The sequence below is a fragment of the Seriola dumerili genome, unplaced genomic scaffold (genome assembly GCF_002260705.1).
Source record: "Seriola dumerili isolate Sdu_G_001 unplaced genomic scaffold, Sdu_1.0 BDQW01000468.1, whole genome shotgun sequence".
Taxonomy (NCBI): domain Eukaryota; kingdom Metazoa; phylum Chordata; class Actinopteri; order Carangiformes; family Carangidae; genus Seriola; species Seriola dumerili.
This window is the reverse complement of record NW_019174723.1, coordinates 1,167,519-1,180,124: the sequence shown is the minus strand read 5'-3', so window position 1 is coordinate 1,180,124 and position 12,606 is coordinate 1,167,519. Positions and strand designations below refer to the sequence as shown.

Sequence of the window (12,606 nt, the reverse complement as noted above, 5' to 3'; positions counted from 1 at the left end):
TAACAACTATTGCTTGAGCAGCTGTTCAAAGCATGATAGATCTTATTCCTTTGAAATTAATTGTAAAATTAACACATAAACCACACTGCTGCACTGGGTAACATGTACATTGGTTACAAGGAACACACAGACTGTGTTTTATTTTAGGTCAATCCCACATACATAGTCCTGATGCCATAAATACTCAACATCGCACCAAATCTGCTGCCAAAATTAGTTCACAGCAAATGCATTATTTACTCTTTTATTAGTGATGTTTAAATACTACATTTTCAATCTGTTGTAGGAAATTATTCAGCCTGTTTAAAAATTAAATTATATCTTTGTAACTTTTTGTCTCAAGAAGTTCCAAGATGGATTAACATTGTTGGTTTTGTTTTTTTATGGGATTTGTTCATAATAGAATAAAGAAAAACTCCAGCTTTATCCTCTAAAGATTCTATCATTTCAATTAATAGATTAAATCATTTGTTTATAAAATGTCAAAAAACAAAAAGTTGAGAAATGCCCAAAAATAATGAATCAACAATGAAAATACTTGTCTACTTGTGACTGCTTGTCATATGTTGCATTATGTCAATAATCAGAGTAGTTTGTCCTTCTCAGTTTCTTTTTAATATTTTTAGAGGCCTGAAAAGTCAGAAAAAATACATTATGTTGTGTAGCAGAAAAATAGTTTGTCTTTCCTATCCTATAAATGATCTTGTAAAGACTTGGTTGGGAATCACTGGTATAAAAACACACTGATGTCAAAGTGTAGAACTGATACTAAAAAATCTGATTATTCAAACAGTGACATGGCTGTAATTTCAATAGTCCATAATTTATTTCTTAAATATACCTTGTATGCATATGGTTATGTGTGGATAACAGTATGAGGAGGAGAAAAACAGATCAATGAACATACAATGTAAACATTTTCAAATGGATGCTAGACAGACAGAGAAGGGCGTAAAGAGTATGAGATCAAAGGAACCATCAGACTGAACCTGCACCTTTAGGTGTCTGCAGGCGTCACAAAGTGCTTTGAATTCAGAGTAAAGTTGAGAGCAGCTGGGGGAAGACGTGATGTTGGACATTTCACTATACAATATGTGCATAGGACTGTGAGCCGTCAAATGTGCAGTTTAATGCAAGGTTAGTGCTCAGAAACAAGAAGGAACATCTCTACACTGTCTAATAACCACACGGCTGTACAGTTTGTATGTGAGCATCATATCATCAGCACAACATTCATTAGCCGCTGCCTCTGCAGTGTCTGAAGCACACATTGGCTACTAGCTAAAGAAAAATTAAGTGTTTTGTTTTATTTTTCACATTTCAGGAGGGCAGACTGGATGGATCAGTTTGCATAGGTTCATGGTGCCTTCAGTGTCCTGTCTTATTCGTTCCTGCTGTATCCAAAAACACAGCTTTGATTTATTGAAAAATGACCAAGGAATTCAAACTGGATACTCTGGAAACAGTCAGAGTTACTTGTCCACATGTGAAGACAGTAGCTTTAATCAGGAGTCAATATGACACAGCTTTCTATTTAAACCAGAGATTTTCAAAGTGCACCTCCACAAAGGGACGCAGTCAAATCTGATCTGACACTTCCCCAGAATATCATTTCTATGTATCATTTCTTCAATTTTGAATAAACATCCAAAAGTCAGATTAGAAATGACAGAATCATAACCCCAGAACTTGCCTCAGAATCATCACATTTTTTAAGTGTTCTTCCATATCAAACTAAACCATTGATAGGTGTTTGTACATCCATGGGTAAATTGCGAAAAGGAACTGTTAGTATGTAATTCAGCATAAATTTAATGAGGCCAATTTGCCAAATGTAAACAAAAAAATGGTGCTCAAGTTGTAGGCTACAGGTAACTAACTGTTTCCTTGGCAACATTATATTTTGTGTTATTTACAGCTCTCATATCGTATCATTACAGCTCATTTCATTAGAGCTGTAATGTCCAAAGCGTAGAGCAAGATAATGCCCCCAAATCTAACTAAGACAAAGAATTATAATAGGGGTTACAAAATCCATTAATATGAAATTTTTCACGTCGCAGTCTTGATATTTTTCGACAGTACTGAGGCTCAGAACGTCCCATCAATGTGGTTTTTATATTCTGGGAACACGGATACTCTCCTCTATCCATTCATCTGCAGGTATTGACTGCATTGAGACCCTGTGAACATCTAGACAAAAAGATCAACAATTGTCAGGTGGTGGAGCCCACAGTGTCGGACTTTGAAAACCCCTGCTTTAAACCAATACGCTCTGTATGCCTTTGCTTTAAAGTTTTATGTGAATACATTATTACAGTATCCTACTATACTCAGTGCAGAAGAAGTTGTTTTTATGGCTTTAAAGTGTGTAAATAATCATTTTGGTGACCATGCATGCACCAGTTATTATACACATTAACTATGTTACAGCGGACAACAACATAATGCACCAACAATTTCTGTTTACTGTGGCAGTAAACATGGTTGTAAGCAGCTTTTGTTTCTACTGTATGTCTCTATTCACAGAAAATTATCACACTTGTGATGTTTTAGAGACGTTTAGTGCTAACTAAAATAGACATCTAATATTCAAATAGGTTATATATAAAAGTAGCAGATGTGTTTAAATAACCCCTGATATCTGAATGCAACTTGACAGAAGTGTGTGGAGTGTCTACAGGTGAGGCTATGGTTGAGTACCTGAACTAAACCTGAAAATATATCCTTTAGAAGTCTGAGCTTTGTGTCCTGCAGCAGCACCACAGGGATCACACAGGTGACTGGTTTAAAATCCTCAACAGGTGAGTTACATACATGTGGATTATTATCAACATCAGAACATGACTAGGGAGTATAAAGATGAAGATGTTTGATGCTCAACATTTACAGTAAGTAAACTCTAAAATTCTCCTTAATATTTTTTTTTTCTTTTCCTGTGGACAGCGTTCACAGTCAATTGCAGATAATCTGATAAACTGTCTGATCACATTTTTGATATCAGCTTTTCATTGATTCAAACAAAGACACAGTACCACTGAGCGTCTGGATGTCACAAAGACACAAAATCTTAGATGCTGAGAGAAACAAAGTAAATCCTATCAGTGAGGAGATCTTCACACTGAGCACCTCCTGTGTCAATAAATGTTGGGACAGTCAGTGTAATTCCTGTCAAAGTATCCACCTGTGTACAGCCAATCCTCAGCTCCTGTGTGGGGGTTTGTTCCCAGCTGGAACCACCTGAGGAGACAGAAGACAAGTGAGACCTGTTTTTAATGACAGGGTTAAGGGAAAACGTTGCATAACAGGAGCAATGTGCAGTTGTGGGAACATGTTTCAATTATAATGTGTGGAGCATTTTCTGCATTTAGTTGAATTCAAAGTGGGAGTTTTTTCTAATTATTTTTTTTATATTTTTTGAAATTATATTTCATGTACAATGGCTGAATTCCAGTAAATTGGGAGACACTCATTAGCTCTTTTGAGACATGGAATATATCATGTTGCTGGTTTCAGCAGTCTGTTCAAATGATGACATTTTCCTTTGGCTTTACTCGGATGTGACAAACCTTTACGCAAACAGCAATGAGGCTTGTGCAATATTTGCCATTTCTTTCACCAGAGGAAGGGATAACACCACAAGGCTTTATTGACACCCGTCTTGTTTTCTGTCTTTATAAACAATACTGGGGAGAGCATGCAGCCAGCAAAGATTGATCTGTGAGCAGATGACACAGTGAAATAAAGAGTCGCTCCTTGGTTAAATGAGGCGACTGCTGGCTTGCAAACCGCATTTCACACACTCGTGTCATCATTTTACCAGTTAAAATGAATCACAAAATGACACACACAAAAACAGATTGATGACTTTCTCCAGGATCTATTTACATTCTGTACAAAAGGTGTAGATAACATCAGTCTTAAAACTGCAGAAGGAATTGCATTAAAAAAAAGTCTCTGCATACAAATATCTTAGATTATGTCTGAATGACAAATTGTCTCTCCATACTCACATTAACAACCTTGTGAAGAAAGTGAAACCTAAATCAGGTTTTACTTTCATTTTAAGAAATTTAAAATACAAAGAGAGATTCACATGTACATTTCTATCTTTAAAGCCTCCCTTGGTAAACTTCCTGTTTACCAAGCTGTCAGACCTGATCATCTAGACAGATAATCTTCAGTGTCCACAGAGTCTGTTCAGACCCTGATAAAACTGAATTTTCTTTTTATACACCCTTTTTTGGTGGCAAAAAACACGTTTTTGGGGATGGCCTCGTCCACAGCAGTGCATCACTCAGCTTCTGTGCTGCTGCTCCCTGATGTTTCTCTGAACTGCGAGGGCGCCATTCTGAGTCTACTGCAGGTAATAAACTGACTGTACCTCACACAACCCCCCAGATTATCACTTTAAATTAATCTGACTGCATCCAATTCAGACCAGTGATGTGGAAATGTTACTACTATACGTCTTACATCTTAAGATTGCAGTTGTGACTTTTACGCGGAAGGGACTTGGGTGTTATTCCAACAAGAGACCGACAAGTTAAGTTACCATCACATTTACATAACGAGGTGCATGTCTGAGAGGGGCTCCAGCTGCAACCTCCTGAGAATACACCATGTAAAGTTACAGATTTATAACTCACACACACCTGGTTGACCAGTCCTCCTCATCCATGGAGCGTTCCCGGCGTGCGGCCCTTTGTTTCTCCTCTAACCGCTCCTTCTCTGTACTTGCCGTCTCTATAAAACACAAAAATAATGAAGAAGCCATTACAGCATCACGTCAGGGTTCCAGTAGTGCAGTGATGTGAGGACGGAATAGTTTCAGCTTGTCTCAGCATTTATAGAGGTCGCGTTTATGTGAGGCTGGGGTTACCTATGTCTCCATTTTCCATGGCTCTGATGTCGGGCCTCAGCCGGCAGTCTGTCGGTGCCATCAGTCTATCCATACCGGGCTCCAGCTCATTTAGTGTCATGGCAAAGCTGGTGAAGTTATACATCTACAAAGGAAACGCAGGAGGGAACACAGCAGAGGTTAAGTAATGAAGTAACGAAAATAATATTTTAAAGTATAGGGTCTCAGCTCAGTTGAACAGCTGGCGGTAATACTGTTAAAAAAAAACCAAAAAAAAAAAAACCAAGGGCCTTAAAATTTCAATTTTTAAAAAAAAATGTTACATGTTCTTAAGGTTGCTAGGCAACAGGAGCTGCAACACAACGATAAGGGCAGGTACAGCTGGTGAAGCGAAGTGGAGATCCTTCGCGGGCCAGACTTATTTCGATTCAGCCTTTGCGGTCTAGGGCAACTGCAAAGGCCACACCTCCTTAGACTGCGTCCTCTGAGGGATGTGGCCCCTGAATTGAGACACAGCTATGGTGTGTGTGTGTGTGTGTGTGTGAGACACTGACCTGTGCTGAGTGAGTAGGCCGCGGCGTTATCCTCCACAGTAAGGCACTTCCTGGTATCACAGTCACAGTCTCTTGAACTTCTGGCATCTCATCTGCTTCCTCACCTTCACAACTCTGTTCCTACACACACACACACACACACACACAGATCCAACCAGATAAATAATAACATTATCATCAGACATGGACCAACTAGCTAAAGCTTACAGTACGTAGAGTACATGTGCAAACAGGTGATTCACAGAAATACAGTTGCCACAAATTCAACACGTCTCTCAAGCAACAATGCATGTCATTGCAAGACATTATGGATTAGTGCTGGCAATGATCTAATCATACACTGCACTTTGAACATAACTGGAACTAGACAACAGCAGTAGCACACTACAGATATCAAATACACTTTTACCTTACCTTCTACTAAAGCCACTGCATGTTATTGTGAAAGGAAAAGATACCGTTTGAGAAAAACATTTTAGAGTGATGAGTAAAATTCACAGATTACTTCACGTTGTAAGACAGATAAAACAAGTCAAAGACAAGCGTGAGAACAGACTCTAAGCAGCATTTCATCTCAGTGGAAGGTTAGATGTCAGATGTTGGTTCATCAGTTTCTAGTCAAATTAGAGCGTCACTCACCTGTTTGGGCTTTTTCAAGTCTCCTCCCGTCTTCTTGTCTGACTTCTTGTATGTTTCATAAACCTTGGGGTCCACGCTGTACATGCACTCTGTCCACTTCCCATAGATCACTCGCCGCTTCTTCTTACTGGTTCCACAGCAGAGACAGAAAATTCACCTTGGAGAAAATTAAATCACAGCCACTGGCTATTCACAGTGTTGTTATGGTTACGCTCTTACCTTTTGTCTTGAATATAACCTTCTACTTTGTGCAGCTCTTTCCCAAACATCCCACATGGTTTGAAGTTTAACACACACTTATCCCCCGTGCTGAGGAAATAAATGAAGGAAATATGTATATCAATCAGTAAGCACTGGTGGACAGTTTAAATCTTGCAATGCAGTATTTGTCATTGTACCTGTGGTTGACTATCTCCACAGTTCCATACTGCTCAATCCAGAGTTTCCCCAGGATGATGTTATGTACACAGCACAACGGATTTGTCCACGTGTACGCTTCTTTATGTCTGTAAGAAAATCACAGCTTCTTCAACGAATAGTTCCACACTACAGTGTGTTTGTTAATTACTGAGTGTTAGAGGTGCTGGAAGGTGGATTTTTTTTTTTTTTTTTTACCTTTGAACTGAAACAGGCTAGTTGTTTCCCCCCGTTTCTAGTCTTTGTGCTAAGCTAAGGTAACCAGCTGCTGGCTGTAGCTTCATATTTATCAGACACATACAGGAGTGGTATCGATCTTCTCATCTAACTCTTGCTAAGAAACCGATAAAGTGCCTTTGCTGTAATGTGGAACTACTCCTTTAAATATTGTTTGGCTATATCGATGTCATGGCTGTTTTAACTTTCACTTTTTCATGCAAAATCAAGCAAGCAAGAAAGCAAAACTGAAATTTCAGGAAAAGCCAAGAACATTCAAAGTATTGCCACATGCAGACATCGAGTATGAACAAATCATTAAAACAATTATATGAAAGCACAACAACAACAACAACAACAACAACAACGAGTACCGGCATGCAGAAAATCCACACAGATAAGTGACATAAATACTTACTTCAGTAACTCCAGTGTCATGGTGCCTTTGGGCTCAGCCTCCACACTTTTGCCCCAGAACTTGAGTTTCGGGTAGATGGAGCCATGAAACTCAAACTCTTGCTTCAGAGACTGAGCATGGAAGGCACTGATAGGGGGGTGGTGGCTCACCTGCTCCGAGATCAATCTGTATCCGTCATCCTCCCTTAAAAAACATTTAAAAACTCTCATAAATGAAAGTAAAAACGCTATCATCAAGGCGAAACTGTACTATGCAGTTTCAAGTTTCCACAGGCTTTTGCCAACAGTCTTGACTAATACCTTATGAGTTCAAATGTCTCCCCCAGTAAAGGATTAAATGGCTTTCCAGTCCTTTCCCATTGAGATGCTACAGCTGAAACAGCAAATGCCGCAACAACCTGTCACAGAGACATGAAGTGGAGCAGAGTAGACCTGCAATGATTACTTGATTTATCAATTGACAGAAAATGAATTTCTAAATCAACTCAAATAAACTGTTATGTTAACATTGTAATATAATATTTAACAAATACACAACATCAGAGTCATCTGTTATCTCTACCTGCATGCGGTCTATGGAGTCTGATAAACTGCAGGCTTGGTGGATAAGGTGAGTGTGTTCCATGTACTCTGAGATCCTCTGGAGAAAGCTCAGCGGCTCATTAAACACAACTGGCATGGCTATTTTGGACAGCTCCTATAACACCCCAACAAAAATAAAAAAAATAAAATCATATACTGGATTCAAAGAGTAAAACAGCACTGTTGTACAAAATACTTTACTCAAACAAGCTCATGCATCATATTATTTAACTTCTAAGCAACAAAAATGCACTCTCTTTCAACCGTGGGAATGACAAAACCATGACTTCTGCATTGAGTGTATGCAGGTGTTCATTCAAGTTATTTTAGTTCTTTCAGGTGGCTGCAAAGAGTGCATTTCCCAAACCAATTATAGCCATCTGAGCATTGGAAAGAACAGCGAGTTCAGTCAAGACTCATTTTGTAGAGGCGAGTTGAAAGCTGAAGTATGTAAAGTACTCAATTATTTAAAAAAAAGCATGCTACACCACCCCAGAACCTGGATACTGCTTGTTCGTAGCAAAGTTGATGTCAGAAAATCAGATTAAACTGCCAGAGTACCTGAACCTGAGCTTTCTATTCTCATACTTGTGTTAGGGACTCACCATGCCGATGCATTTCTTCAGTATACTCCACACACTGAAATTGTTTCTGGAGATCATTTCAGCAGGCAGGGTTTTCCTGGAACACATTTGGACCAAATAAGATTGTAAAGATCTTGCAAAATCAGACAAAACCTTTGACAGTGTATCTGTTAACAGCTGGCTCTTAATGGTTGGTCAATAATACAACTGATGACTGTAGCTACACTGACATGCTTGGCAGAGGAGGTGCTCACTAGCTAACATCATAAAAATGTGGTTACACTGCCTTTTCTGCCTCCACGTGTGAGTGCATGCATGATGAAACCCTCAAATCCTGAACCCAAACTCTAATGTGGTCATGTAGTAACACGCATACATAAATACACACATACATGCATCTGTAGTCACCGGTGTTACCAGCCCAGCCTTCCCCTTCAAGGGCGGGACCTTGTGGATAACCTGTGTGTGTGACGTAGTGATTGAGGTGTTCTGGGAAGTAGAGATCTGTCGTGTGAGTTTGTGTCGTCGAGTGAGACTGAGCCGCGTGCCGTGCAGCCGGAGAAGCTACATGCTACAGGTAGTCAGAAAGAAGTGTCTAGATAAGTTCAGGATAACGGCGTGGCAGTGTTGAAAGGCCGGGAGTTGTGTTCGCTGCCCGTATGGGAACAAAGCACTTTAACGTGATTGCAAGGCCTGGTCATTGTTCAGCAGAGTGGTCCGGACTGAGAGCTAGTTAGCAGCTAAGTAACGAGCCAAGCTAAATAACCCAAGCGCTCCCAACTACGGGTCAGAGCCTACGGCTGGCGGGAGGTAACAATAGTTTGGCCAAACGTGTGCAAATTAGGTATTTTGTTGATTTTTGAAGAAAAAAAGAAACAACCCCACTGCAGAAAATGAGCATTTCTTCAAATGTTAATGAACCGTTACTTTTTTAGTTCATAAACCTAAAAAAAGTTTGAGCACCACACCAAGTCAGTTTAGTAACCTCCCCTTTGGCACTACTTACAGGAAGCTTACAGTCTTTTCGTTATATAGTTGTTCAGCCACTCTTCCTGCAGATCACTTGAAGTTATAAGATCTTTTTAGGCTGTCTTGCACACGCAGAATGTTTTAAGATCTACACACGGATTTCCAATGATCTCTCAGAGCTTTAGGAGTGCAGCTGGACTTGCTTGAGGTTCTTGTAGACGTTTCACCTCCAGTTCCAAGCATTTAACTTCTTGTGGGATCCCCACTAGCCAGCTGCACCTGAAGAAGCCTTTCATATGAGAGGAACCTCAAACAAGTGTAGTTGCCTACGTAAAGCTAAGAGATACAATGACTCGGATGACTGAGAATCTTATGTCTTTCAATGATGCTCATGTGAGGGGACTGAGAGAGCTGTCCCACAATCTTCAGCTCGTGTCTCTTGAAGTAGGTCATGTTGGATTTTGAGTTTTACTTTGGATCATCATCCTGTTGGAGAGGCAAGGCTCTTTACAGTTTCAATTTGGATCCAGAGTTTGCTGATATATAGTGGAATCCATTCTTCCATGTATCTGTGCAATGTTTCCTGTGCCACTGGCTCAACCCCAAAGCAGAATATTTCCGCTCACATGCTTAACAGATGGCAAATTGTTCTTTTCCTCAAACGTCACTCCCTTTTTTCCTCCATACACACCTTTGGTGATTGTGGCCTTAGAGCTCAATTTTAACATCTTCTGTGCACAGCACATATTTCTAAAACAACTCTGGATTATCCAGAAGTTGCTCTGTATATTTCAGAGGTACTTTGTGATGAGCTCGCAGGTAAGGCTTCCTTCTGAAGATTCTTCCATGTATCATGTTTGTGCATCAACGCTGCACAGTGGAGCATTTTTCCTTTCACATCCTTTGCTGTCATAGGATGGGTTTACCTTTCTTCTCTGCGGTTGTGCCGTTTTATCTGAAAAATGTCATGATCTTTCAGATCTTATCTTTGAGATCCATAGCTGTCATTTCTTACTGACAATTCGGACAGTTGAAATTTCAAACTGGAAGCACTGACATCTTAGTTATAGCCTCCAGTTAGGCATCATTTTCAGATCCTCAGTCAGTTTCTTCAAGGAGAATTTATTATTGGCTGACAACTTCTAATGACAATTCTTGACATGCCTTACAAGTCATAACAAGTCAATTAAGGCCAAATGAGTTAATGATAATCTGAGTGTTTCACAAGCAGTAACGGTGCATTAAGATCTGAAGAAAGGCTCAATTGTAATGCTGTAATGTTTGCTGCAGGGGTCGTATTTACTTCTTTTCGCTTAAAATTACAACAAAAGATGTAATTTATCCGAATACAACAGTGCATACATGCATACCAGACTTCTATACATTCCTCACCTGCGCTCCCACACTCCATTCTCCTGTGTGGTGCTGCCGTCGGTCACCTGCTTGCTGTCAAACACCAGGGCATCTTTAAAACTGACCTCACAGGAATCATCTGACTCCAGCCCTGTTGGGGGCAAAAGGAGGGGGAGGGGGTGAAGAAAGTAAAGACGCGGTTCATTCATTTTTAGACACGATAAGTAAATATGTTTAACTACAGACCCCTGTCAGTCCGTCTCACCTGTCTCAGCGTCGTAAAACTCCTCCTCGCTGTTCATACTGAGCAGAAAAAGTAACTAAGCGTTACTCAGAAGCCATGTTTCCACCATCGGCCTGTCCCTGCAGCCCAGCCTCTCTCCAAGCATCACAGACAGCCAAACACACTACCTGCAACACGGACAGCTCGTTACACCGAGCAGGGCAGCTGGCAGTGGTCGTCAAAGCCAAACATTTTCTAGATCATGCTATGAATAAAATAACAGCTGTCAGTAAATCGTTTCCCGGAGCTGTTAGTTAGCTATCTGACTAGCTAACTAGCCGTTAGCATCGCTGCTGCACTGAGTTAAAACGTCAGCTGGAGAGTGGACAGCAGAGATTAACTAACGTTATCAGCACAGACACTGACAAACACATACCAGCACACACACGAAGATTTAAACACAATCCAATTAAATGTACCTGTGAATTAAGGTCAAATTAAAGCGCTAGTGACATAAACAATCGAAGAGTGCACTGCCTCTGAAGCTGGGCGGAAGTGGGCGGCAAGGACACCCTGATTGACAACTCCTTCAGCCAATCAAATCGCAGCCAGTAGCCGTCTAGAAATAGAAGGTAAAGAACAGATGTTGAGTCCAGCAGCTATTTTCAACACAGATTCAATAATGTGACATTAAACAAGGCCACTGAGGAGTTTAACATAGTCTGGGAGGACCTGACTCCTCAAATAAAGGAAGTATGGTTTGACGGGTTTAAGTTTAAGGGGTTTTGAAGGGCAGAACCCCCTTAAAATTTACAAAAAATTACATGTACCTCTTAATTTGTACCTTATGCCACATTAGATAAAAAAAAAAATATATATATATATAGCTAGCTCTCAATTTTCCTCTTAATTTAAAAATTGAGGCTTTTTTGAGGAGTACATTGAAGTGTGGTTTTCACAGTTTTAATAAGTTGTAATGGCCCTTTTAATTTGTCCCTTAAACCATACATATCATCCAGATGTTGAGTCCAGCAGCTATTTTCAACAAAGATTCAATAATATGACATTTAAAAAGCCACACAGGACATTAATATAGGCTGGGAGGACATGACCAGTGGTGGACATTTACTCAGGTAGTGTAGCCTACTTAAGTTTTGAGGTAGTTATAGGCCTACTTTAAATGTTACTTTGCATGAAAAATTACTTAACGAGATGATCAAAATAGTTATTTTTCTGTCAACTGTTTCAGCAATTGTTTCAGATGCAGAGTTGCAAATACTCACATAATTGAGGAGTTTATAGTTTTTTTTAACAAAGCGTCTTATTTGATAACATTTCATATATTTCGTATGTAAAAGCTTAAGTGGGTCGAGGTAAACCGCTCCCTGTATTTCTGCCCACAAATTAATGCTGAATACAGCTCAAGTAATCCACAAGGTGGCAGCTTCATACCTATGATCAGTCAACGCTAAAATTAACTCAAAATTTGGACATTTATTTCAAAATTCAGTTTGAAATACTGCAGTAAATAAATCTTAAACCCAAGATGAATCCCATCAAAGGGACATTTTGTGTGAATTTTGAATATGTTGTCTTCAGAATCTATTAATCTACAGGGAGCATAAAGGTTTTGACTCTTAAAGTCAAATAATTATTTTATTAAAATTGGTAAATAAATGAATAATAGTTGAATACTCGAAGGATAAATGGTAAGTTTAACTGTGTATCAGATTTGCACAGCAGAGAGTGGAAGCTGGATGGCCGCAACATTGACTCAACTGCTTCAAAGTC

At 39.7% G+C, this 12,606-nt stretch overlaps 1 protein-coding gene across 2 annotated transcripts; it reads right to left on the bottom strand.

Moving 5' to 3' along the window:
* Nucleotides 1-804: 804 nt before the first annotated feature.
* On the bottom strand, nucleotides 805-11,383 carry LOC111235062 (oxysterol-binding protein-related protein 2-like). 2 transcript variants are annotated; one of them, XM_022763366.1, is made up of 14 exons: nucleotides 11,295-11,383; nucleotides 10,858-11,003; nucleotides 10,632-10,743; nucleotides 8,292-8,367; nucleotides 7,667-7,801; nucleotides 7,405-7,502; nucleotides 7,106-7,288; nucleotides 6,453-6,560; nucleotides 6,274-6,363; nucleotides 6,055-6,181; nucleotides 5,416-5,535; nucleotides 4,883-5,006; nucleotides 4,650-4,746; nucleotides 805-3,240 (listed from the first exon to the last, which is right to left on the bottom strand). In XM_022763366.1, exons 2-14 carry the CDS (start codon nucleotides 10,892-10,894, stop codon nucleotides 3,138-3,140), a joined length of 1,410 nt encoding a protein of 469 aa, XP_022619087.1. In that variant the 5' UTR covers nucleotides 10,895-11,003; nucleotides 11,295-11,383; the 3' UTR covers nucleotides 805-3,137. The 2 variants fall into 2 exon arrangements, with proteins under 2 accessions (XP_022619087.1, XP_022619088.1); XM_022763367.1 differs by having other exon boundaries at nucleotides 4,656-4,746.
* Between the last annotated feature and the right edge of the window lie 1,223 nt (nucleotides 11,384-12,606).

Bases quoted from the DNA above. Each gene is read 5' to 3' on its own strand.
- LOC111235062 (XM_022763366.1), bottom strand. From the start codon at position 10,894: ATGAACAGCGAGGAGGAGTTTTACGACGCTGAGACAG. The intron at 7,289-7,404 runs GTATTAGTCAAG...ATGTTTTTTAAG, and splicing joins GAGACATTTGAACTCATAAG to GGAGGATGACGGATACAGAT. The intron at 5,536-6,054 runs GTGAGTGACGCT...GTGTGTGTGTAG, and splicing joins ACTTGAAAAAGCCCAAACAG to GAACAGAGTTGTGAAGGTGA.